Source organism: Drosophila teissieri, chromosome X, assembly GCF_016746235.2.
Source record: "Drosophila teissieri strain GT53w chromosome X, Prin_Dtei_1.1, whole genome shotgun sequence".
Taxonomy (NCBI): domain Eukaryota; kingdom Metazoa; phylum Arthropoda; class Insecta; order Diptera; family Drosophilidae; genus Drosophila; species Drosophila teissieri.
The window spans coordinates 4,940,902-4,967,490 of record NC_053034.1 but is presented as its reverse complement, the minus strand read 5'-3'; the positions used below and the strand labels follow the sequence as shown (position 1 = coordinate 4,967,490).

General features: G+C 40.3%; 1 protein-coding gene across 9 annotated transcripts in view; it reads left to right on the top strand.

The window, feature by feature from the left end:
• LOC122623355 (mucin-19) overlaps positions 1-26,027 on the top strand; it is a 30,845-nt gene extending 4,818 nt beyond the window's left edge. The window contains exons 2-9 of one of the 9 annotated variants that reach the window (XM_043802465.1): positions 7,173-7,270; positions 16,977-17,895; positions 22,084-22,996; positions 23,060-23,219; positions 23,281-23,428; positions 23,631-23,734; positions 23,960-24,581; positions 24,793-26,027. In XM_043802465.1, the coding sequence (XP_043658400.1) occupies positions 17,472-17,895; positions 22,084-22,996; positions 23,060-23,219; positions 23,281-23,428; positions 23,631-23,734; positions 23,960-24,581; positions 24,793-24,863 (2,442 nt within the window). In that variant the 5' untranslated portion in view covers positions 7,173-7,270; positions 16,977-17,471 and the 3' untranslated portion in view covers positions 24,864-26,027. Of the gene's footprint in view, positions 1-7,172; positions 7,271-12,314; positions 12,563-13,477; positions 13,602-16,976; positions 17,896-22,083; positions 22,997-23,059; positions 23,220-23,280; positions 23,429-23,630; positions 23,735-23,959; positions 24,582-24,792 lie in introns of those variants that run through there. The other 8 variants (XM_043802470.1, XM_043802473.1, XM_043802471.1 and 5 more) reach the window with 8 other exon arrangements.
• The last annotated feature ends 562 nt before the right edge of the window (positions 26,028-26,589 follow it).

The window sequence follows — 26,589 nt, the reverse complement described above, 5'->3', positions numbered from 1 at the left end:
TTTTATTGTTTTTAATTTTGGGGTGAACCAAAAGATGTTTTAGGAATGCTCTTTAGTAACATTTTCGTTCTTATTTGCCTTTGCAATTCTGTTAAGTTGGATGTCTTATATGTTTGTTCACATTGATTTTGTTTTGAAGGCTTTTTTAATTTAGGAATTATTTTTATTTTTAAAACAGTTTTTACCCTCGATTTTATTATACAATTATTTTTTTCATAAATTTGTTACTCATTACTGTCATTCATTGTTCGTTGGGCAAAGAGAGAGAATGAGACAAAGAGAGTGGGAAGAGAGTCTGTATTTTTCACATATTGCACATGCCTCGATAAATGTGTGGGTGTGTGTGTCAGATTTGTATCTGACATCAGCGACAACAATAACAAAGCAGCGTGCAAAGCTAAAACCAAATCGAAAAAGAAATGAAAGAAACGAAGACAACAACAAAAGGTAAACCAGTAAACACGTCAGCCAAGTCATTGAACACAAAAAAACATGCAAAGAGCGTATGGCGAGAGAGTAATAAAGAGGGGAAGCAATTACAGTGCGAGGGAGATGTCTAGATGGAACAAAATTGAGAGCGAACGAGCGGGAGAGGTCGTTTGCGTGGCAGCTTTTGGCTTTGCCAAAAGAAAAGGCAAACAAACCGAAGCTGACACGTGAGCTTAGCAAAGAGCGGAAAAAAGAGAGAGATGAAGAGTTAATGGTACAGAGCGCCATTCAAAGAGAAGACGGAGAGCGCTAAAAGATAAGAACAAAATAAGTTTAAATAATTTAATAAAATTACAAGCTATCACGAAAATTAAATAAACGGAACGACCCAAAACACAAAAGAAATTGGACTTAATACAAATTGTATAGCATAGACAGGGGAAGTAGGATACAAGTATGAGTAATTAAAACTGCAAGCAAACAATTTCAAAATATCCAAACAATTTTTTAGATCTAGCAAACTAAAACAGAAATACAGCTTACAATGTGATCAAACATTATGACTAAGTTAGTTATCACTTTAAGAGAGAGCCACATCTGCATTTTGCATTTGCAATGACAACACCCCAAAATGCACACACGAAAGAACAAAAGCAAACAGAAAATACAAATGCTCGCTCTGTCCTTGTCTCTCTCTCTTGTTTTTGTGATTTAGATTGTCGCGTGATTTAGACGAAGCCGAAATAGCGGTAAAGACAACACAGCGATAACACAAACACGCACGCCCTCTCCCACCCTCCCACGCTCTTTGAACCACCCACTCGCGTCGCTCTCTTTCCTCTTGGCCTCTCCAAGCTAGTATAACCATCTCGCTTGTGCACGCTGCCAACGCCTGCCGCTTATTATTGTAGGTCATAAATGCATGCACATGACTGCACTTGGTGTAAGCGAGAGGGGGAGAGTAAAACGAGAGAGGCTGGGTGTCTGTGTGTGTTTTGGGGCTACGTGTACAATTTGAATGCGCTACATTGTTTTTGAGGAGCGCTCAAAACCCGCAGATGAATCATGGTGGAAAAAATTTAAGTTATTCCATATACAATGTTACAGTGCGGTGGGTACTTTCGATACCATTTTAGGAAAAAATAATAAGCGCACTCCTCTATTAGAATCCATTGTTGTCGTATTGGCATCAGCATAAGCATAAAAAAAAAGAAAAAAAAGAGTTATTTCTATATCTAGGGATTAAATATCCTATCAGAAGAATCTCGCTTTCTTTGGGTTATTCATTTGTAAGTTTGCGCTTACATTGTTTAGGTACTGGGTTTATAATATTTTTATTATTGATATGGATATATATTGTAGAGGATCGTTGAATTCTTGAAAGGCCGCTTTAATCTGCTCTTCTTCTTCCCTGCTGCTTCCTCTTCTTCAACTGCTGTCATAATCAAAGCGAACGCTCTGTAATTAACAGTGTCTGCGTATGGGTAGGGGGACTGGTGAATCTGGGCGCAAGAGAGTGGATGGCAAAGAGAGAGAGAGAGAGAGAGCGAGAGAGAGAGATGCGGAGAGATTTTGCTTTTGTGACTTTCGTAAAACGTTTGTTTTTGCTTCTGATGGCAAATGCATACTATCGCCCCCCTTTTTTAACCTTTCTTTTGATTTGTATTTGGTAGCATTCAAGTCAATGTTACTTGACATTTATCTTGAAACCCTGTTAAGTGAGCTTATTTTCAAAAACCGAATGTACTAACCAGTTATAAATTGAAGACAGCAAGCAGCATAAATTATAAATCAAGAGGCTGCGATGTCAACGTGACGTATGCGCAATGTGCAATGCAGTGGGAGAAGAACCGCGAGCAACCGCAAATAGAGAGAGAGAGAGGAAAGCAGAGACTGCACTTTGTTATTGTTGTTCATGCGTCTCAGTTAATTAATTTTCATTTACGCCTAATCATTGTCAATGTCTCAAATTTGGCTTGCTCTTTTTTACAATTTCTCAAAAATATATATGTATAATCTCTTTTAATTTATTTTTTGTAACATTGGACTTACCCAAATGCATTTCCCCTAAAGTCTATAAGCCAACTTCGAATTTCTAGTGAAAATATCAAATTATAGAATTGATAAGAGAAGTTATGGGAGTACATACCTCCTAAATGTATTTCAAACATTTCGATAATCGTAGAAACTAAAAGGAACAAGGCGGCTGATAGTGAAAAAAGAAATTGTGGGTTGTGATAAAAGGAAGTGTTTTACGACTTGATAAGGTTATATTTCTACAATGCACATTCAAGAGTGCATTTTCAAGGTTACCTTGTATATTAATCTACATTCTATGTTTCAATTAAATTTGTTTTCAACTACCAAAGGTTAATCGAATCAAATAAAGATAGTAAGTTACTTTTTTGCAAATTTCATATTCATACATACATATGTCCTGGAAAGTAGATTACTATACTTTACACTGAGCGAAACACTGTTTGACAAGTTCCTCTTGCGCCAAAATAAACAAGACTAGCAGGAAAATAAAGAAACGCCAGCGAAGAAAGGGGAAAATTAACTCGGTAAAGTGGCAAACTGGTTGAACGTGCCAAATTCCAATTAGTTGGGCACTTTAGTGGCTCCCCACTGTGTTTATCCCCAGTAAACCCCCTAGCCCCGTTATTCAACCCCCAGTCTCACTATTTGCAAAAAAAAGAGAGATCGCTATAGTAGAGTGCCTCGACTATTGGATACCCGTTACTCAGCACACACTCCCGCCGCATTTGTGGGTTTGTGGGCGTTAGAGTGGACGTGGCAACACGAGTCCACAAACTTGCGCTGCGTCTATGTCTCTGGAGTCTGTGTGCTTAAACCAAGTTTACTGTACATTTTTTCAGTTTTGCCTTGATTCGGCATAGCTTGGAATGCTACCCTATTTTTTTTTAGGCGTATTCATCGAAACATTTTAAAGGCGATCATTTAAAGCAATATCCAATAATAATTTTCTGCAATATTCCAAGTTATAATTCCCACATCAATCTTATAGAAATATTGTAAGTAATATCTGGTAAGTAAGTGTTACGTATACTATCTTTATGTTGCTCCTGTTTTACTCTTTTGGTCCTGAAAATCTGAAAAGAAAATGGGAGAAGCCCTCAAAAGATTCTCAACGGACTTCTCCTCCCCCTTTTTGCCCCTGTAATCCTCGTTCTTTGTTTTTATTTGCCGCCTTATCAACGGGAACAACAACAACAACAGCATCTAAGACACATTTGCTGATTATGTTTCCGCCTTACAAAAAGTAAAATAAAAATGCATGAAGACTACAAAAAAATGGGGGAATAAAATAAAATCAAAAGAGGCTAAAAATGAAAATGACGATGAAGAAGAGGTTGAAGAAGGAAAAATACGCCCTCATTCAGCTCTTAATCTCCCTCTCTATCTCTCTTTCTCTCTCTCTCGTTCCTCCACTCATTGATTCCCCTTATCTTTATCTTCTTTTTTCGCCTGATAAGTGCTTGCATTTTGTTTCTTGTTTTTGCTTTGTTTTTTGCTTATGTGTGTGTTTGCACTTTGACATTGGTGTGCGTGGATCAGCTGGAGCTAAAACCCAGTGCGTTCTACTTGGGAAAACCCTAAATGACTGACCGAAAGGACTGCACATATACAGTTTGGAATTTATATTATTATACTATTATTTTGAAATGTTTTCAATAGGTAGTCGAAAATGTGCCATATTTGGTGATTAATTCTATCCCTAAGATATTATAAAAAACCTTCTGACTTTCTTTTCACCAACAAGCAATCTACTTGTGGCTCTGAACAAAGGTCATCCGTACTGCTGACGAATTGACCGAATTCAATCCGTTTCTGTATCGGCTTACAAAGCCGAACGACTTTTGCTCTACCCTGCCATATCATGTGCCCGGAAAGAAGAAGCGGCCGAGACAGCGTTTTGAAAGTGAAAAGTTGAAAACAGCACAAAGTGCAACCCCCTCATACTCAGTACACCCTCATTTGTACAGCCCCCCCTCCCCTCCGAGGTTTCGCCACTTTTGAAATTTGTTTGCTGCTAATTAGAGTGCGGCACTGATTACACACACACACACACATGTTTACCTTGTGGGGAAAATGGAAAAAAAAACGAAGATACTTTGTTGATAAAAACAAAACAACAAGAACAACATAAGAGAGGGAAAAGTGTTTGCTCACGTCTTGCTATAAAAAAAAAGTGTTAATAAAAAATAGGGTAAAAGAAACCTGAGGGGAGCCCACACAGAAAATAAAAATTTCGCATTTCACAATTAGAGCTATATACTCTTGATCAGAATCAACAGCCGACTTGATATACATAGCCATGTCCGTCCGTTTCTACGTAAAGTAGTCCCGCATTTCTTGAGTACCATTCCAAAAGTGTACGTTCTGTGCTCTTTTTTTCAATATATTGTAATGGCTGCAAGGGTATATACGGTTCGGCTTGCCAGAGGCAGCTTCCTTCTTGTTTGCCCATGTGACAGAGCCCAGAAACCATCGTCATCGACATCAGACGTCGGTTCACTTGGCCAACCAAAAAGTGGGCGCTGCATTTTACACTCGAGCGCCTTTGTCACTCGGGTCAGAGTGCAAAGGGGTCGGAAAACAGGGGAGAAATGGGCGGCTCCACGCCCATGTTTTTTTTTTTTTTTTTTGCTACACACATACATATGTTCATATTTGTAAGTATGTGTGTGTGTGTGCAAACACTCAGCTTGATTGATTTATGCATGCAAATGCACTACGAGGCAAAAAGCAAAAGCAGCAGAACCAGAATAAGAGGTTTCAAGAAGACAACAAGAACAGCAGAAGCGCAGCATAAAGACTGCATCGCAGCTCTTTATATTTTCCGCAGAAGGCTTTTGCTATTTTTACCCGGAATTTAATTAAGTTAAGACCGCTCATCTCATCTTGCCGCCCCGCCCTGCCCCGCCTCCATTTTCCGCAGCAAACGAAAAATAGTGTTTATGACAGTGCTTATGATATCGACAGCTGAGATAACTTATTTATGCTTTCCTAATTTCATTCAGTGGGCTACTGGGGATATTTGGAAAAAGATCGTGTGTGGCATATTGCAAACTACGTCGGAATGACGTGGAAAACCGAAAAAATGAAACTGAAATCGAACCAAGTTGTTGTTGCCTCTGCGACCCACCCCACCCACCGATTCTCCATCTCTCGCTCTTCTCCATTTTCTATCTCTTGCTCGCATTCAGCGCGTGCTGATTGCATTTATGTCAACGTTCGTTTTCAATGTTAAATGTCGCACACAAATTAAGAGGGGGGCAAACAAGCAGGGGCGTTACAAAAATAAGCAATGAAAAAAAGGGGGTATGGGGGTGGTGTTGTGGGCTTGAATGCATAAAGCAAAGCGAAAATTATGCATGAAATGTGGCATAAAAGTTGCATATCGTTGCCTCCGCAGTTCTCCGCAATTCTCCGCTTCTCGCTGTCGCTGCCGCTCTCTGATTCTCCGCAGTGCTCTCCATCATTTGCTCTCCATGTGCAGCAAACATGTCCAAACACGCACACCAGCACAGGCTGATTGCATTCGCCAATGTGCTTGTGTGCAATGTAAATGGTGAACGCCTCAACAGCTAAATAACAAGTACAATGGATTGCAATCAATGAATCGCCAGCAAATTATTCATGCCAACAACTATACTAACTAAAGTAAAACAATCAGATATGTACATGTAATACAACATGTTCCTGTAGCTTGGTGAATTCAGTCGTACCGGCTGTATTTTAAATAGACAACAAAAAAGTCCACTACATTACGTGCCGTCCACTTGGGCAGTCGGGCCCACTGTGCCGTAGGCCCGCATAGTACCGAAGGCACAACAACACGTGAGCAACAACAATCAGACATTGATGATGGGGCAAGCCCATATAATCAAAGTCGGGAGAGTCAGAGTCAGGGCTTAGTGGCTGGGCAATCAGTCAGTCAGTCCGTCAATCAAGCGGCTATATATAGTCTCGAAAACTGCATTCACACACACACACTAAGACACCAACGCACTTGGGCAGAGCGAGACGGGGCTACGTGTTGAAAAGAGAGGGCGAGTAAGTTGACCTGTCAAGTTCATGCGATATACGTTGCATTCAATTGAACGTTGCATTGTAGGAACAATTTGAAGGTTTTTTCGCCAGCGAATAATCCCTGGAAATAACACTACCCACTGCTTTTTTAGCCCAATGAATTCAGAAGTTCTGAAAGCCGAATTGAAACATATTTTATAGGGATTGCAATATGCTGCTGCAATATGATAACCCTTGTTCCGTTATGTTCTCACAGATAGGAGATAATTAGAGATATGTATTATCTTATCTTTTGTGTTGTAACTTTAAGATTAAATCGAGCAATTCGTTGGAATTTTCGCGTTCCTCTTGATTTAAGGCGCGATTACGAAGCTCTCACATCTGATTGATGTTTAACCCTTTGACGCCCTTTTTTCCGCCCCACCCCTTTGTTGTTGAAAACTTTTTTCAGGCAGGATTTGCGGGGTTTCAGCCGTTTTTTTTTTGGCTGCTTTGTTGGCTTCTTCAATTTAGATTTCATTTCCCTGCTTTTTTTGCAGCATGAAGAGGTGGGTTAGGACTTGCAACCAGCTGTCGCCTTCGGGGGTTATCAAAAGTGTTTGGTTACTCCTGTTTTTTGTGTTTGTTTTCACTTGTGAATATTTCATGTGCACTCACTCATTCGCCGTCTCTTTTCCGCATTACAGCTGTCGGAAGATAAAGAAGAAGCAGAAGAGCAGCCAATTTGAAGACGACTCTTCCCGCCAGTCTGCTTTATTTTCGCCTTTTGGTTGCATTGAGCTGGGTAAGCAGATTTCCAGATACACTTCTTTTTCATTTAAGCTACCACCACAAACAAAAGAATGCTCCAATAGCCCATTTTCCACAAGTGCTCCTTGATCCTTACAAATTTTCGAAATTGTATGTGCTTAAATCAGACAAAATCTTATAGATACATTTCGTAACTATTTGTACTTACATAAGGCTGTCGAATAAACTTTTTCATGGTTACCCCTTTGAAAGGGTATAAGGGTTTTTCGTACGCTTTGGGCTACCTTTCTGTCACTCTAGTCGTCAACCCCTTTTCTTATTTGCTCTTGCTTTTTGTTTAATAATTGAAATTTTCTGGAATGCAGGAGTAAAAACACTTGCATCGTAACCGGGCACTTGTTTCGCCTGCATTTGTTGGGTTTTTGTACATACATACATACATATGTACATACGAACATACATGGGCGCTGTACGAAAGGGCAAAAAAAGAGAGAGGGTTGCATTACTCATACGCCACGTTGTGCAGCCGCTTACTTTATTTACTTTTTGTTTTTAGTAAAACGCTTTTTGGCACGCATTTTTGTGTGATTTGTTGCCAACTGAAATGTTTTCGTGTGCTCTTTTCATTTTTTATTTGAGTCAGTCATTATGTGTGCTTATATCAAAGCATTTAAGGCTAAAAAGGGGATTTACGTGATGCGGTGGTCGAAAAACTTAATTGGAGTTGAAAAGTTAAAAAAATAAAATATTTGATATACATATTATTATATTAATCAAAAAGGGCTGTTATTGGACTGGAAACTATTAATAGTTAACAAGTGTGACATCTTTTTATTTCCTACAAGTTAGTTATAGTTGGTTATTTTTGTTGATAGAATATTGGTAAGACCGATTGGTTTAGTGTCGCCTTGAAATTGATTTCTTATCTATACAAGTTTGTTTTAATTGACATTCAATGGAAGTGAAAAAAATCGGTTAGAAAGCCGCTATGAATCGGTTATATCCAACACAAAGTTTCCATCAATTTCTCTTTGATACTGCAATAAGGCCGGATGAGCTCATCTCCACTTAGAACGTCCTTAATTGCCTTCTGACCACATTTGTGGGTGTTGCCACAAACACGTGCATGTTGCACCATATTGATCCCTCTCCCACCCTGCATTCCCTAGCCCAAAGACGAGTAATAAGCCCTTGGCCCAGGCGCCAAATGCAAATAGATGGCTTTCTTAATGCGCTCTCTAGTTGCAATGACACACAAGGGTTAAGAGGATAGGAGGTGGAGGAATGTTGCTGGTTCTATGAAGTTCGGCGGAATTTTTGTGTACAGTTGTGTTCAAAATAATACCAGAAAAATTAAACCAGTATTAAAAACTTTAAAACTTTCCATATAGTAAAAAATAATTTTAAATAATTCATTTTTACAAGAAAGTCTGTAAACTTATAAATAAACCAAATATTTTTTACTTTGGGTATGTTAACAATAATATATAAATTTTCGGCTTTAATCGCTGCTTTTTGAGCTGCTGATGGGTTGAGAGGGGTGGTGGGAAATATTGGTCGTGAATGACAGGACAGCTTTCTCTCTCTTTCTCGTTCTCGTTCTCTCCCTCTCTGTGCTTCTTTTTGTATCAACATGTTGCGGCAACAAATTGTTGCACTGTTATTGTTGTTTTCATTAGACCGACTCTCCGGTTTTCATTCACTTGTTTTCTCGCCTTCTCTTTCGCTCCTTTGAGCCCGGTTTTTGCTCTGCTTTGCGCTTCCCTTCGCTCTCTTTGCTTGCTGCGCCGTCGCTTTCGACCGATTGTCTTCCGGTTTTTTCCACTTGCAGCTTGTTTTGCTCTTCACTTCTCCTGATACCCTTTATACTGATTTAAAAACAACTCGAAAATGTTCAAACTTGCGCTTTAAGGCCATTGCCTTATAACTTATGTACATATAAACCCCAAAACATCGGTATATGAACAATGATAGTTCCGCTTTGAATTTCTATGGATACAAAAATAGTCGTTCATTAGAAAAGGTGTTGCTAATAAGTTGTGTATTATTCATTTAAAAGAGCTAAACTAAATATTCTAGATAATTTTGTTTTAATGTCGTACTTTGTTGGTGTTGCTCTGATTTTCCCCATCTTCTGCTGCTTACGCACACACTAACATTATAGCATCCTGGCATCGCACCTGCGCCTTATTTTTTTGCGTCGCATTTTCCTTTCGTTTTAGACTCTCTTTCGTCATCCTGTTAAGGCTCTCTCGCTCTATTTCTCCGCTCACCCGGGTTTCTTTTTCCGCAAGCTCTCTCCCTTCGTCAAATCGCCCACGCTGCTTTTCCCTCTGCTTCTCCTTCTCCTTCGCGACAGTACGTGTTTGTGTGCGTATCGAACTCCAATTAGAGCTTGTCTCGCCTTTCTCTCCTCCTCTTCCTCTTTGGACTTGATTTCCGTTTCGCGACGTCATGCACTTTGAACTTTTTCTTTTTTGCATTGCACCTGCCCCTTCCCTTTTTTCAGCCCTCCGTTGCTTATGTCCTTTGCGCCACCTTCTTTCCCTCTTCGTAGCTTCTAAAGGAAACAAGAAACACCAGTAAGACGAATCAAGGGAGGCAGAATAGCAGAGGGATGAGAAGAATTCCCAAAGAAAGGCTAAAGAAAAAGATTCAGAGCAAGCAAAACAAGTTTTTGGACCTTTTCTTGTCCTAGTCCAAGTGAATCCAGTTAAATTAAATCAGAAAACGATAACAAAAAGAGTTCTTCTGGAGTGTCATAAATTACTGCTTAAAAATATTGGTGCTTTTCTAAATACCTAACAAAAACATACATGTATATTATGCTTAAGGATCTTCGCAGATTCACCAATCTACAAATGTAGATTCTTAATCTCATTTAGCACTTCGTGAGAAAGGCTTGGAGGGTTTCGTAGTAACAGGTTTCGGTGTGGTGGGTTTTGGAGTGGTAGGTTTTGAAATTTTATGTTTGCAAAAGTATTCAAACCCCAAAAGTATTCAAAAAAACCTCGCAAAAAGTTTTGGGGTTAAAGAGATTCAACAATTATTTAAGCACCTAAAATTCTAATGGGATTCCGAAAACTGTTTTTTTTCAATGTTCTCCCGAGGACTGGAAAGAAAAACCAAATCCGAAATTGTAAATTTTGACCTAGAAATGCGTGTTGACCAAAAGCCAAAGCAAAGCGTTGATGATAAAGCACGGACACAGGGAGGGCTGATAAACAAGGGAGGGGGGTAATGGGAGGGAAGGCAAACGCAGAGATCCAAAAACGTACAATGAACCCTCGGCAATTGTTGTTGCTGCTGCGAAGGCAACAATGTTGCTGCCCCGCCCAACCCATCGCCCCTCTCCAACCCAAACCCCCTTCCCCCCCTCCAGCACAGCCTCTTCCAGAAGGGAAAAGTGGGAAATTATGAAAACAAACAGTTTGCTGGGCGATGTTGCTGCTGTGGCACGCTGCAACTTTTGCCCGGGGCGCAGCTTTTTTGGACAGCAAGAAATAGCTGGCCATGCAGATCAAAACAAGTTCCGTTCCACACAAATGCCAGCACGTTTCGAAATCGCCGACGTAGACGCATCATAACAATAACAAAAGTCTCAACAAAACACACCAGCAACATCAGCACACCACCACCGACAGCAACATGAGCGAGTAAACAGTTTGGCAGCCCACGAAACTACAGTACACACATCGCGATGTGCTCAGAAAGAAGAGATAATATCGATAATGGGCTAGAGTGGGGCCAACCCGACCCTGATGACTAAAAGCTGCCCAGAATGAGACTTAGTACACGTAGCCATAGTCCGCTTTCGTCGTTATCGAAGCCGTTGTTATGTTTAAGAACATAGTTCTTGAGCTACAGGTTGATTTGCTTTTAAGCAATGTTCACTGTATGTGTACATATGTGCATGAAACGATGCATTTACAGTGGTAGCGACGGAGGATGGGGTAAAAGAGATGGTGCAGGGGCGGATAAAGTGGACAAGGTGTGCAGAGGGGGTAGGAAGCAGCGGAAAAGTTGCAATGGACGAAACAATGACGCAGCAACAGCAGCAAATACGAATGAGAATCACAATGAGAATGCAAAAGAGAACGTGGAGCCCAGGAGAGCGTAGATGAAGAAGAGAGCCTTCGCAGCATCTTAGGGCGATCCCGAAAAAAATGATTTTTTATGTTAACAAGAACCATTAATTAATTATTATTAAATTCACTGTTGCATGGATCCTGATGCACTATTAATACAAAAGTATATTCTTAATAAAAATAATTTCATCATATATTTAGCATGTTTGGGTTCACTCTAAAGTTTTTGGGTATCTGAGCTTGGAAAATCCTATCGAAAATTTAGTTTTAAAAAAATTTTTTTTTAAGAAAAATCTGCAATTTATTATGATAAAGTCAGAATATATATTTGCATGTGTAATGCGAACAGTTTTTGAAATATGGCTGCCCTTTGTTTTTATAGTCATATGTACTTTCCGTAATTTGATTTAGAAGAAGCCAGAATTGACGGGAAAAAATCTAAATTGACAACAGTGACAATTACACTGCTCTGTTGTTCATATTGTTATTTTCTTCCTGTTTCGCTATGCACAAGCGCATGAAAAGCAACAGCAACAAACGGACAAACAGACACAACAACACCAGCATTTGGACAACAAAGTAGCCGACAGTTATGGTCACGTAAATATGTAACTTTTTTTTATTTTTCAGCAGTATTATTTATACTGTAAGCCAATTCCTTCATATAAAACAGGCAGTTTCCTCAATATATCAGTATAGCTTGAGAGAATTTGAGCTTAAGACGGGTACATTTGTGTTGTGTGTTGCTATTGCCGTGTTCGCTGCTGTATTTGCAACGCGTCACGTGCGCTCTCTTCACGCCGCTCTCTTTGCGACTCTTCTCTCGCCTGTCGAGCTCTCTTATGGCTGCACTCGTGTGTGCGTTTTGCCATTGCTTTTGTTATTGCCTTGCGAATGCTGCGACTGCGACGCCGGCACCGACCGCGGCAGAGGCAGCGCAGTCGGGCTGGCAAAGTTAAAGTTAAATTTGAGCGGCGGCCGCATTTAGTTTGCTTCTGTCATTGCATTCGTCGGGTAGGATCACAAGAAACAATAAATAAGATACGAAAATTAGGAAACACAAAAAAAACGCAAGAATCCGAAACCGAAACATAAAAAACATACAAGAAAAAAAGCTAGAAAAATTAACAATAGAAACTTCAGCTTGCCTTTATTTTTTTCACGTTTAAGTGCAACCACAAACGAAGAAGCAGAAACAAGAAGAAAAAGCAGCAGCAGAGTGGTTAATAATTCTAACGGTAAATAGTGAGCGTAATATTTAGGTTTAAAGTGCAAAACGAAAAGTTTTCTGCAAGTGTGTGTGTCTGTGTTGTTTTTCTTTCATTTGCTTTGTCTCAGAATTTCATGGTGAACTTTTTATTGCTTTGCTATTTTTTGCTTTTGAATTTTGCTTTTATTTATTTGCTATCTATAGACTTTTCCATTATTGTTGCATAAATCTACCCCTCTGTCTTTGTTCTTACATTTTCATCCATTTTCTGAACTGTTTGTTTTTTCATTCGCTCAACTTAATTTGGCTTTGTTTGTTTTTGTGTGTTTTTAATTTGCCCTCATTTGCTTTGCGTTCAAGTTCTTTTTTTTTATCGCCTCACAGAGTGTGTGGTTATTTGTTTTTGTTTATATGCAACCGATATTGCCCGTACGTAGATTAAATTTAATTTGAAACCTGGGTTTGGCTTGTCATACCAAATACAGTTTTCTTCTTGTGTAGTTTATATACATAGTTTGCAAATGTGTACTTTTTGTTTAGACGTTTCTCTTCTTTGAGAGACCCGTTCTTCAGCTTTTTATTTTTGATGTTGTTTTGCTTTGGCTTTGTTTTTAGCATGTGCCCTTTTCGACCGTGTGTGTGTGTTTTAAGGAGAGAGGGTGGGGTTTTCTTTCGCTTTTGTGTTTTATTTATTTTCTCTCCACACCATCTGCCATGCACACATAAATAACAAAAACAAGAAGAATTTTACAGTGGAGCGCGTGCTTTTTTCTGGTGTCCCGCTAGCCACGCCATTCGCCCACACACACAATCGCAGTCAATAATTGTGGCTCTCATTGGGCTCTCTTTCAGTGGGGAGCTCTCTTACGCTGTCCTACTCTAGCGCTCTCCTTCTGCTGCCTTGGCATTTACAGCCGTTCGCTTGGCGTTCCGTTCATCCCATTTCATTTTACGTATTTTTGCCGTAGCGTGCGCGTCGCTGTCGCCGTCGCCGCAGACGTCACACTCTGAAAGTTGCGTCAGTTCAAAAAACTTAAATAGTTATTTAAAAAAAAAGGAAACAAGAAGTACGCATATTTTTTTTTTTAAGTTGTCAACCAAGTTTGTGCTAAGTGCATGTCAAAATTTTACGAAGTATCTGGAAATACAATAAAAAACACATTAAATAATAGTATTGTATGGGTATACGCGATAAGTCGTCTGATGTTTTATTTAAATGTGTGTGTGTCTGTGTCGATTTGAATTTAAAAATAATTTCATAAATTGTTTTCAAATTAATGTTTTATTTTTCATCGGCAACAAGAAATGATGCATTTGTTCAATAAGGCTCGTAAATATAGAAAACCCAACCACCATGCATATCTTCTTATTGGATTTTTGTTCCTAATTGACCAAAATACTATAAACATTTCGTTTTATGTAGGAATTTAGTTTTGAAAAAAAAAACTCCACTAAATGTTATAGAAAGTGAAAAAATATAAAGGAAAATAATTTGCAAACACCAGAGATTTTCGTTTTCTATTTTTAAACGGGCAAAAACGAATTTTTTCTTGATTTTTTGCCCGCTTCATCACTCTTCATTTCAAAATTAGCAACAAAAACACATGACGAAAACCGCCAGCGCAAAGGAAATGCAAAGAAAGTGCGTAAAGTGGGGGAGAGAGCCATAAGAGAACGAGAGGAGAGACGCCAAGGAAAGAGAGCTTTCAAAATCACAGCGAAGCAAGAACATTCTGTTGTTATAGTTGTCTGTTGCTTCCTTCTTTTGGATTCTACTTTCTTTTGCCTGTTTTTCGCCGAGAGGTTTTATTTCATTTTATTTTGTAGTTTCCGTCTGTACAATTTATATTTATTGTTTGCCCTGAGTTGAGTGTATTGTTTAAAAGGGCCCTTGTTCTTTTTATTTTTTAATTTTTAGAGTAAAAAATACTTGGATTAATCATCAGGTCAGGTATCCGTTCCTGAAATTGCCCAAAAAGGATTAAGTTTCTACGAAACCTTTTTCTCAGATTACATTACTCGCATTTACTCTTTGCTTCGGTCAAATCAACCGCAAAATGTTCCATTAAATTGTTCGCTTTTTCTTCCCTTTTCCCTATCAACTTTTGCATTTTGACTTTTGAGTTTCAGTTGAGTGTTTAATGTGATTATTGGATGGGGAATCTCAATCACCTCTCGTGTGTGCATCAACCCCTCTTTCGAGTCCTGTTCCGGTTTTGTCCCACAAAGGTTTCCTTTTGATTTCCGCACATTCCGTTTCGATTCTTACGCGCACAGCAGAACCTCCATAAAAGGGAACTTTCTGGTGCTAAGAATCGCAATATCCCAGTAAAAAAATATTGTAATGTAACTGCTTGATTTTGGTTAAAATCATTGCATGATAAGTTTACTATTCGGTTTTAAGAATTGAAATCAAATGACCAATGCGAAGTAGTACGCCTGTTATACATATATAAAAATTGTTTTCTTTCCATTCACCCTGTGTCAAATCGTGTTAGGCAGGCTCTACTGTCTTTAATTCCTTTCACACGCTGGCCAAGAAAGCTGGCGAAGAAAGCCTGACAATGGGCCATATACCCTATAAGGTATTTTCGAAAATACGGTGACGGCCCTCGAACTGCGAGCCCTGGGGTGGAATTTTCCTTCCCCCCGCTGCCCATTCTGTTCTCCCGTTTTTGGGTGGTTTTCTGCTTTAGGATTCAGGTACAATATACCTATATAGTACGTGTGTTAGGTACATATGTATATCTATGTGTGCATACATACATAAATTGTTTGGGTTCAGGAGTTCACAAGAAAGTTGTACGTGCAGTTTGAGGTTGCGTGGGTGTCGCAGTCAATTACTGCGATTTTTTTCCTGTTCGTTCTTTGGGGCGCTTAAAGCAATTTCGATTTGAATATTTAATAGAATTTGCCACGCGCCACAGGCTTTCTCACCCATTTCTCATCCTCCGCTCTCTTCACTGCTGGTGTTTTTGCTCTTACCTTAGTTGACAATGAGCAATGTCACCCCCACAAAACAAAACAATTGACGCTGGGAATAGAGTATAATAGTAAAATAATATACCAAAAGAACGAATACCCATTTTTGATATTTAATAAAAATGCTAAATTATTCACTTGGCTGGGGATCATTTTATCTTCAGATTGTGGAAAAACCATTGGATGCCATCAAAAATCTATCTCTATTATATTTTGGCTTATCGAGATAATGAGGCGTGTGAATTTGGGTGGGTGGCATCGAAGTGGGTGATGCGAGTCGGGGGTGTTACGGCCATTTAAAGCGCGCTTAATGTCAAGGCAGCGTCATTCACAGGACTTTCGGTCAGTCGCAAAGCTCTCTCCAATTATAGACTATTTTTTTTTTGCTTTTCTCTCTTCAGAGAGAGAGCAAGAGAGGTTGCTTGGGGAGTTCGGAAGAGAGAGCAGCTGCAAAGTCTAAAATGCAATAAAGCCGGCTGCAATGCCTTATAGCGTTCTCTTTCTCATGCGCGACCCTTGACCTTTTATGAAAATTATGACAACAACAGTAAACACAATCCACATTATTTTCTCTTAATGCTTTTCGCCGCTCAGTTGAATGCCCCATACACACACGTACGCGCACATGGAAAACCAGCAGCTGACGAAAGATGAAAAATGGGAAATAAGAAAGAGGGGTTAAGGGATGGGGTGGGGAAAAGGGACCGGGTGACGGAAAAAGAGAAGGAGGACAAGAAGCCTGCGCGCACGCGCCAATCTTTCTTTTATTTTCCATGCTATATTATTTCATCTCGCCATCTACGGTGAACACTCTCCTATGTTGTACTAGTTTAGAAATTTAATGTGAGTTAGAGCCTGCGACTTCAATAGGATTCGTTTAAAAATTATGGGGAACACCTTATTAAAAACGAAATACTGGTACACCGTTGGGAGGGCACACTGTTTCTGTGTTTCTCGTTTGTGTCCCTCAATAGCCGTTCCTTTTCTGTTGACTGCAACTTGTTGGTTGGGGCTCTCTCCACCTCACTCTCTCTCTTTTTATTTGCTATTTTGTTCGGTGTTTTGTTTGGTGTTTTTGTCTGTATTGTTGCCACGCAGCTGTGCACAATTAGCGCAAACGCAACAGCTGCTGACGTCGACGCTGGCAGCGCTGTTTAGCTGGTGGCAGAGTGGAAATAAGAAGCAAATAAACTAAGCGGTCTTGGAGTCGACCAATTCGAACTTATTACCAACTATAGATATAAGCCAACCTTATTTATTGCCCGATTTTGTGACCCTTTTGTGTGCGGCGTTATGTGCTCAATAATATTAGTATCAGGAAATAGGCGTAATTTTCCTGTCAATTAGGCGGTATAGAAATCGATAGGCATCTTAATTTAAAAAATAAAATAGAAATAAATTGTACTAGTACATAGTTTTCTGAAAAAAGTAACAAACTACGAATTTTTCAATCATTTCAGCCAAATCAACTATAAAACAAAAAGCCGAAATCATAAACAACAGAAAGCTAGAACCACCGAACAATCAACATCTAAAGCGGCAAAAAACTCACCAACTTCGAAGCAACAATAACCATCAACGTTAAAATCAAGGAATCGCAATCAGCAACCACTTTGTAAACAACATCTGTAACCAAAACCACTTTCAAGTACTTTCAACAATCATTTAAGCAAAATTTGTTTAAAACCCTAGAACTGGAATAATTCACAACACCGATTCAACAACTATTTCAACAATAACTGTAAACGTGTCGCGACTTAAAGCTCCCGCTATCCCGCTTTCTCTCGTGTACCTGTCGGTGTCGTCCTTTTTCGTTGTGGTGTACGATATTGGTGTTTTATCTCCAACATATATATATTTATTGTGCTACGTGTTCGTCGTCCTTGTCGCGTGCGTGTGTGCCCGTGTGCGTCTGTGTGTGTGCCAGAAGAGGAGTGCGGTAGTTTGTGTATGCTATGTCAGCGATCGGGGGCATTGGGGCGCTCCTCCAGGCGGCTCAATTTCTCGAACAGCAGGCGGGAGGCGTCCTGGGCGTGGGCGTGGGTGTGGCACTGCCTCAACAGCAGCAGCAGTCGGTCCACTGCAAGAGCATCTCCATTATCAACAACAACAATAGCAGCCAGCACAATAGAAATAGCAGCAGTAACGGGATTATTGCAACGCCACCGTACACGAACGGAAATGGCAACGGTACCGCCGGCGTCGGTAACGCGAGCGCCAACTCTAACGTTAGCGCCAATGCGAACGGAAACGGTCTGAGCAACGGTCACAGCAGTCCGCGCAGTCAATTAGCCGCCGCCGCCGCCACTGCCCACGATTACGAGTTTACCGCCGCCGGAGTGGCCAATGGGCACAGCGAAGGTCGCTCCCACGTCTCGGGTAAGTCCCTCCACTTTGACCTATGACCCACAACATCCTTCCCCACAAGCCCGAACCTTCACGAATCTCAGAACTCAAGTCGAAGTTTTCCCCACACAATTGGCGCCCTCGGGTGGCCAACTTGTCGTAAAATTTAATTTTAAAAACTAATTGGAAAACAATTGGATTGGAAAACTTCGACCTACCAAAAAAAAAGTCTCAAACAACCTATTTGCATCACTCATCAACATTACATTCACCCGAACTCGGAGTGCCACGGCAAGGTGTTACTACTTTGCTGCCCACTGCTGTGCGAGCATCGTCTAACAATGTTTTCTGGTGCAACACCATCAGCTGCTCAGCTCCACTGTTAACTGTTGTTGGGCTATCTCGTCAGGCGACAAAAGTTTCCAAAAATATAAAACTAACTACTAGCTTTAGTAACTTTCTTAACTCTAAGCAAATGAAACTTTGCATATATGTGTATGCTAGTATGCAAGTATTTGAAATATTGGTGATAAAAATATCACAGATAACGTTGCTCAATTTTGAACTTGATTGATTATAATAGGAAGGTGTAGCCAAATGGTCGATCGCAAGCGATAACCTCTAATAAACTTGTACACACACATATGTACACACATACATATAAAGATACAGAGTAATTTTACATACAAAACAATACAGACACACAATACATGGTATGCAAGCTTATAGGCATTTAAACTAATATTTATATCGAGTTATTTGAAAAGAAACAACACCCACTAGACAGAGGAGCACTTGGTCATATTTCGAACCAGACACTTTGGTCGCCTTTACCAAACGAAACCGTTTCTGCTCTCTTTCTTCATTTCCTTTTGCTGCATTTAAACTTGTTTTGACCTTGTTTGCGACGTCGACTGCATTTTGCGTGGGCGTGCACTGTACCAAAAAAAAAAAGTTAAAATTAAATAAAAATCCCCAAAAGACAGCAACAACACGGTGCTCTTTTTTTCTCTCTCTCCTGCGCTCTCATTTTGGCACAGGTTGCAAGCGTGGCAAGCAGCAGGTACTGTTATATTTTTAGCTCGCTGCTGGCTGCGACGTCAGCGTCGCTGCTGGCTTCGCTGCCAATTGGCATGTGCTAAATTGTCATGCTGCGTTTTTGTTTTTCTCTCTCTTCTTTGTTGTTGTTGCCTTGACTATTGGAAACAAAATTTGCAACGTCAAAAATACAGTGAAAATATTGAAAATCAAAAAGAGTTAAAGATATAAAATTAGACAAATTCCCAAGTTTCAATTGTATATTAACTGCTCAATTGATGATAGCTTATAGATACATTACATATCTTTGAATACAAAATAGATGGAATTGGGAATGAAATTGAAAAGTAAAGAATTAGGGAGAAAATTAAAAATATAGGGGAGAAATTGTGTTATAATAATAATTGATGTGCCAAAAGAGATCCACTGTGTTTTGAATTTCTGTATTTTGTTTTCTTTTGCCTTTTGCTGTGCTCATTTCGGTTTTTGGTTTTTCGCTTTTTTTGTCAACATGTGTGTAGTTTGTTGTTGTTCATCTTGACTACTTTTTTACATTTTTTTGCGCTGTTTTTTTCTTTGTCTTTTTTCGCTTTTGTCATGCGCTTCGTTCGTATTTTTTCGCACGTACGCTTGTACTTGTTGCTGTTGTTGTTGTTTGGGGTCACGTCATGTGCTGGTTCTCTCTTTTGCCTTAGTCATAAGTCCGCGCAAAAGAAGAGAGTTCCACGTGAGCCGTCTCTCTTTGAGCTTATTACTCTTCAGTCGCTCTCTCTTCCACTGAGACTCTCTTCCGGCTGCTTGGTGTAAAGCAAAGTCAATGAACTTTGTACGCATTTTGTGTTATTGTTGTTTTTGTTTTCGGTTTGCCTTTTCCGTGCTCATTTCTTAATATTTTTCGGCCTTTCTTTAAGGCTTATATGTTTTTTGTTTTCATTACACTTACAAATTTTATTATTTTGTACGTCGTGTCTTTTGGCGTTGCATGTGTAATATTTAGACAGCTGCCTCTGTTGTTTGGCCTCTCTCTTCGGCGGCTCCTCGTTTCCTGGTTCCGGTTTCTGTTTTTCTTTTCCTTGTTTTTTTTTTGTTTTATTTTTATTTCTATTTTTTATTGTTTCTTATAACTTTTTCTAATATTAGAAAATTAGAATTAGAATATGGGGAATTGGGGAATTGTGGAATATGTGTATGCAAAGAGGGACTCTTTGTAATTAAGTGGGTCGTAAAAGAATGAATTTCGAGGCAATATACATAAATAAATCACTTGATTAACCCAAAAATTTATTGGAGTGCTGTTGGCCACTTCTTAATTGCGCCGAAAAGAGCGCAATGCAACGTGCGGTATTCAAATCGACCGAAGAAAAGACCTTAAATACAAAACTTTATCTTGCAGTAGCTCCGTATTCATGGTAATATGCAAACAATGTTCTCTGTTTTCCATTCGATTTGCATTATCTGGTAAATGCAAATTTCCGGCGGTTCTTCGATTTTGATGCTTTAATTTTGCTGGCCCCAGACTTGTTCTTCTCTGCTTCATGTTTTTCCACTCAGCTCAGTTGTCGTTGATTAGCGAACGGGAAAACTGCGTTTCCACTCGATTTTCCTGCAAGCAAAACGATGTCGTCGCAACCAGTCGACAACTTACATATTACCGCATCGAAACGGCAGCAAAATCAATTTACGGTCGACTTGCTGGAACAATTGAGTGCTTTGCAAAGTTTGCTGCACTTACAGCAGCAACCTCAAACACCCAAAAGGAAGTGGATGTATCGTCATTATGGCTATGGTACACATAACAAAATATTGATTGTAGGCATATTGATATCAAACTTGCACCACTTACCATGGTTAAAACATAAGTGCCAGTTATTGTTATGAAATGAATCTTTATTTTATATAAATATAATGGATTCCTATTTGACCTTAGGCAAGCAATTTTTCTCCCTGTGTAAACGTAAATGGTCGAGTGTGGTGATACAGTGGGTTAATAAGGGTGCCACCGATGTTGTTGCTGCAGCCACGTGCGCTTTCGTCACGTGGCACCGTGATGTGGGTGTTAAATAATGTGGCAACAAATGGAAGAAAAAGAGAGAATACATGTGCACAGAGTACAAAGTAAAATGAAAGCACACGCAACTGCACAGAGAAGGAGAAAGAGTGAGAAAAGTGGGGCGTAATCTGCCTGGCATTTATGTGGAAAGTACCTGGAAAGTATGCTACGCTAAACGGGTGGGAAATGTACCCTTTTTCCCCATATCTTGTTCAAATTGTATTTGTTTTAAATCGAACTATGTTGCAAAATGGATATACTTTTTATCTGGGGCTGACATTCAAAGGTTATCACAAGGTATTATCCCCTTAATTTCAATTTAGTGGCTCAGCCCACTTCACCCAACCACCTAATAAGAAAACCACAACCAACATAGGAAAAGAGCGCAACAACAAACGTTAATAATGCATAATAAACTAGATTGCTATTGTGTTTGGACCTGATTCGTGGAAATTTGCATCGAACTTTCCACGAATGCGTAACTAATTCATCGCTAACACACACGTACATACACCCACTAACATACATATACCCACACACCCGCACTTAATCGTATATAATTAACCCACCAAAGGACCTTCATCGCCCCCTGATTGTTGATTGTTGGCTGTTGGCTCAGTGTTGTTGTCTTTTGTATTTAACCCGAGTTAATTTGCATTCATTAAACACCGCTTTTGTCTTTTTTCCGTCGCTTTGTGCTCTGATTTTAGCCCAAGTCCATGCCTTTTTCCTAGAATTTCTATAGTTTGAAATGAGTTTGAAAATTTCTGAATATACAAGCGGTTTTGGTGCCTAACAAATTGGAACGCCATTAAAATATAAAAAAATATGTGTTACAACTAAGAGTAGCTGGGTTTAAAGTTTTAGTCCGGGCATTGCAAATATTTACTCTTTTTCTTATTAAAGTTGATTATCAGATTTTTTGTTCCATATCGTTCTTTAACAAATTAGGAAGGGGAATGGTTTCTTGGCATGGGTGTAATCATCTCATTTCATTTTTTAGTTCTATCACAGTTGTTTTTCACTCATTTTCATTGATATTCCCATGACGCTCTCCCCATTTTTCTCTGTTTTGATTTGTCTTTTATTTTGGTTTTTCTTCTATTTCTTCTTTACTTTTCGGCCATTAATAGAGGACGATAATTCCTCAATCAACAACAACAGTACCCATCCCCCACAACAACAACAGCACAGTGCTGCGGGGAGAACGACAACAAGAATAGCAGCAACACCAGCTATATTAACAAAGTTGATGGGAAATTCAGTCACACCCGCCTTAAGCACCACCTCCCTCCCCACAAGCACCGCCCCCTCAATTACCACTTCCCCGCCCGCCTCCTCAGACTTTATGCTGCTGGCAGCGGCAGCAGCAACGACAACGAGTGCAACACCCGCAACAGCGACATCTGCTGCTGCATCAGCAGCAACAGCCTGCAATCCTGCCAAGCACAAACTGGGCTCCATCGCCGAAATACCGCCCAAATTTCTAGTGGTATCAGATGCCAACGGAGTTGGCACTCCCACTCCCACGAATTCCACGAATCCCAATGGCTTTGCCGCCGATTCCCTGGGCGTGGGTTACACCGAAGCGACGATCAAAAAGCTAATGCAGAATTTACAAAGGCAACGCCAGCAGCAGCAATCACTGCAGCAATTGCGTAGTCTGCGACCGGCGGAAATTTCCCTAACACCGCCGCCAGCTGCCACTAGAAAAGTGGACACCAGCAACTCACGGACACGCTCTTACTCACTGTCCAATGTTTCAGCAGCCAGGGATCAGCAGGATCATCCGCAGCATCAGCAACATGGCAGCCATCTGCAGATTCAGCAGCACTACGGCTATATGAGGAGTGCCATTGGCGGCGTGGTCTATGGCTTGCCCACGGACTCTGTCGATTCTGCGGCATCCTCGGCCGGTGGTGCGGGAACAGTAGCGGTGGCCATGAGTATTGCCTCCTCGGCGCCAGCGGCGGGATCTCAGCTATCGGCGCATCATCACACGGGACACGGCGGGCGCAGGCGCACCACCAGTTCCAACAGTAATGGGTGAGTTCGCCATTTTTTTTGTAGTTTGTATTTGAACCTAATCAAATTTATGAGATCTTTCAGAGCGGGCACTCGTGAGGTGCACAACAAGCTGGAAAAGGAGCGGCGCGCCCAGCTGAAGGAGTGCTACGACCTGCTTAAAAAGGTGCTGCCCATGGGGGATGAGGACCGAAAGAAAACATCCAATTTGACAATACTCGACACGGCCCACAAATATGTAAAGGTAAGTGTGTCCACGATTGAATGCAGAAGACATTGACTAATGGTTGCCCCCTCTGTTGCAGCACTTGATTCAGTATGATTGCGAGCAGGAGGCGATGGTAGAGAAACTGGCCAAGCAGAAGATTGAGCTGCAGAAGCGACTGAAGCAACTGGGTCTAAGGAGGGAAACGCCACCCACCGATCAGCAAAGCATTCCACAGGCCGACAAAGGTAAGAGCTCTTTTATCCATTTGCTTGCATCTCAGATGTCGGATCTCAGATCGAGCTACACAGTCGAATGTAGATCAGGTTTTGCATGCGCTTGAGGGTCGAACGACCTTCGGGTTATGCAATCTGCAACTGCAATCCAATTCGAAATTCGAATCTCGCCACATGCATACGCTAATCTCGCGCTTTCTCTCTCTTTTTCCAGCAGTTTGCCTGGCAACAACAGCCACACCAGCACCACCAACGGCGGCCAGTGGTCGCAATGGAAACACAATTCTATTTGATGCAGGCAACGCCTGTGCCACTGGGGTATGAATATGTCACCGCCTGATGGGGATGTAAACTGAATACTGATTTGAGAACCAGTGAAATGCATTTAATGAATTAAGTCATACTGTTCGGCTGTTTCGTATGCCGTACGAAATACATAAACGAACATGTTTGTTAATGCATCATTCAGTTTGTATTCTCGAAAAGAGAATCACCGCAAACCACAATCTATATGTTTTTAATGCATATATTGTTTTTATCCAGCAGCAGCTTACAACTGTGATAAACAAAACTAATGCAACACCAGCAGGAGCAACCGCAGCAGCCAGCAGCAAACACAATGGCAACCACACAGGAGGGGCAACAACCACACTGACTCCGGCCATGGGCATCATGACAATTAAAAACGGCAATGGCAGCAATGGCAACATACTGGCAATCTCACCGACGGCGGGCCAGCAACAGCAGCTGCACCACCACCACAACGGCAGCCCAGCGGGCAGTCCATCGGGAATAGGTGGAACAACTGGAGCCACCATCACACGTGGCTCGCCTACGCCATCGACTCCATCGCCTTCGCCCAGCTCCTCGTCCAGTGGCGTCTCGTCGTCGGCCTCGTTCATAGGCGGCTCCTCATCATCGTCCTCATCGTCATCGTCCTCATCCTCCTCCTCATCATCATCTTCCAGTTCGTCGTCCAGTTCGTCTTCGCCCACGCAACAACAACTACAGCAGATTATCACGCCCACGGCCACCGCCCATTTAGTGGGTGCCCGTAGTGTCGGCCTAAAATTCCATGGCGGTGCGGGCGGAGCTGCCAGCGCTTTGAATGGCGGTGCCACCATTGTGGCCGCTGCTGTGCCAGCTGGTGGAGGGTCAGCGAATGGTAAGGGGATGCGCACGATCCATCTTAAGATCCACTGACTGGCACTTGCAAATAATTATGTATAGTTCCATTGCTGGAATGGATTTATACGTTTGTCAAACAAAGAAACAACTATCACACAAGTATTTCTGGAAATGCATTATCAGTCAGTGAATAGTATAATGTGTAAGAAGTTGAATAAGTACTAATACGGGTTGTAAACTTTATGCAGGGTTCCATCAGGCCGATAAGGATCGCAATTACAATTTCCTGATGCTCAGTGCTGGGACAACGGCACAGTAACCCAACAACCACAAACAAACAACTACAACAATAACGAAAATAACAACAACAACTGAATTGTGTGCAACAGCTCCCACCTTATGAGAAAGTAACAACTAGAGGAAGAACACTTTTTTAAAGCCAGATGAAAAACATGCGTATTTTCCACACTTTCGCACACATTGAAAATGAATACAAATACAGCAGCGAACAACAAAACCAAGTCATTAAGCTGTAATTTTGTAAGAAAGATGAAAAAGAAACAAAAACAAAAGCTATCAAACAGTTCCGCCCAACACTTAGCATCGATTTTGAAAATCAACAAAATGAAGAGAAAAATTATTTTTTAATGAATAATTTTAAAGCAACAACAAAAACGCGGGAGAAACGCTAGCAACACCAACAATAAACCAACAACAACAAGGGAAGACCAATTATATGAATACGAAACAGCAACGACACCGGCACTCAACCACAACAACAACAACAACAACAGCTTATAACCCCACAACAACCCACAACACACAGGCCCATCAACTGCATATATACTATATAAACTATATATCTAATTATACTACTTTAAAGTAAACCTAGAGAAGAAGAGGAACACACCAAGAATAGCACAGTTAAATGTAAAACAGGAAAAAACAAAACCAAATGCGCTGTTGAAACAGAAACCACCAATGGGTAACGCTTTATAAATATATATATCTCTAAATATATATATATATACACATACCTAAAACTAAGAAGAAGAAGATTATAAATTAGAAATATGTAAAAGCAGGATTTCCAAAATTCATGTGGCAAAGAAAAAATGATAAAACGAAATCAGATAGAAGTCTCCTTTCTTGACCAAAACTAAAACAGAAATAATTTCTCTTGGATATACTTTCTTCTTCTTTCAAAAGCGAAACATTAAGCAACAAAGCAGAAATCAAATCAATAGAAATATATCAAATTAGTGTGCTTGTATGTCAAATATGTGAGCGTTTGCACACCACACATTAACCAATAGCATGTAAAATTAAATAAAAACGCTGGCGACGGAGTGTTGTATCTGTGTAATACCCATTTGAATTAGATATTAATGTAGCAAGCAAAGAAAACATCGTAGAAAAAGTGTAATAGTGCAATAAGCTAACATAAGCCACACCCCCACACACTCCCTTCTCCCCAAATTTTGTTTATTTCTAGAGAAATTTTGTTTGGATCTTGTTCTGAAAAGACACGCATATAAGACATTATCATATAATATGTTGTGATTGCGTAAAGCCACACCTTCCCTTGCACTTTACATTTTTGCCTTATTGCCATTGAAACGGAATCAAACTAACCACAGAACAGCAAAATTCCCAAAATTAACACACCCACAACCAAGAAAAGCTTAAAAATATTTATATACAAGGAATGGTAAAGAAAGAACGAAAATAGTTTAGAAATAGACAACACAATTATCACGATAAGGAAAAGAAATCTAGCAAAAAGCAGTAACACAAAACTGAATGTTATATTTTGGAGCATTTTTTTCAATGTGTATGTCTTAGCATATATATTACACATATATATACCTAGGGAAGTAAAAGTGGATTGATAAAAGTATTAGCAAAAGATATCTCTTGAACAATAACAAAGGGCAGACGGAGATGGAAAGAGCAGGCTGTCTCTTTCTACTCCCCTAAATATTTGAAAGTTTTTTACGTCGGGCATGAATATGAAATTGTATATCATCTAACTATATATTTGT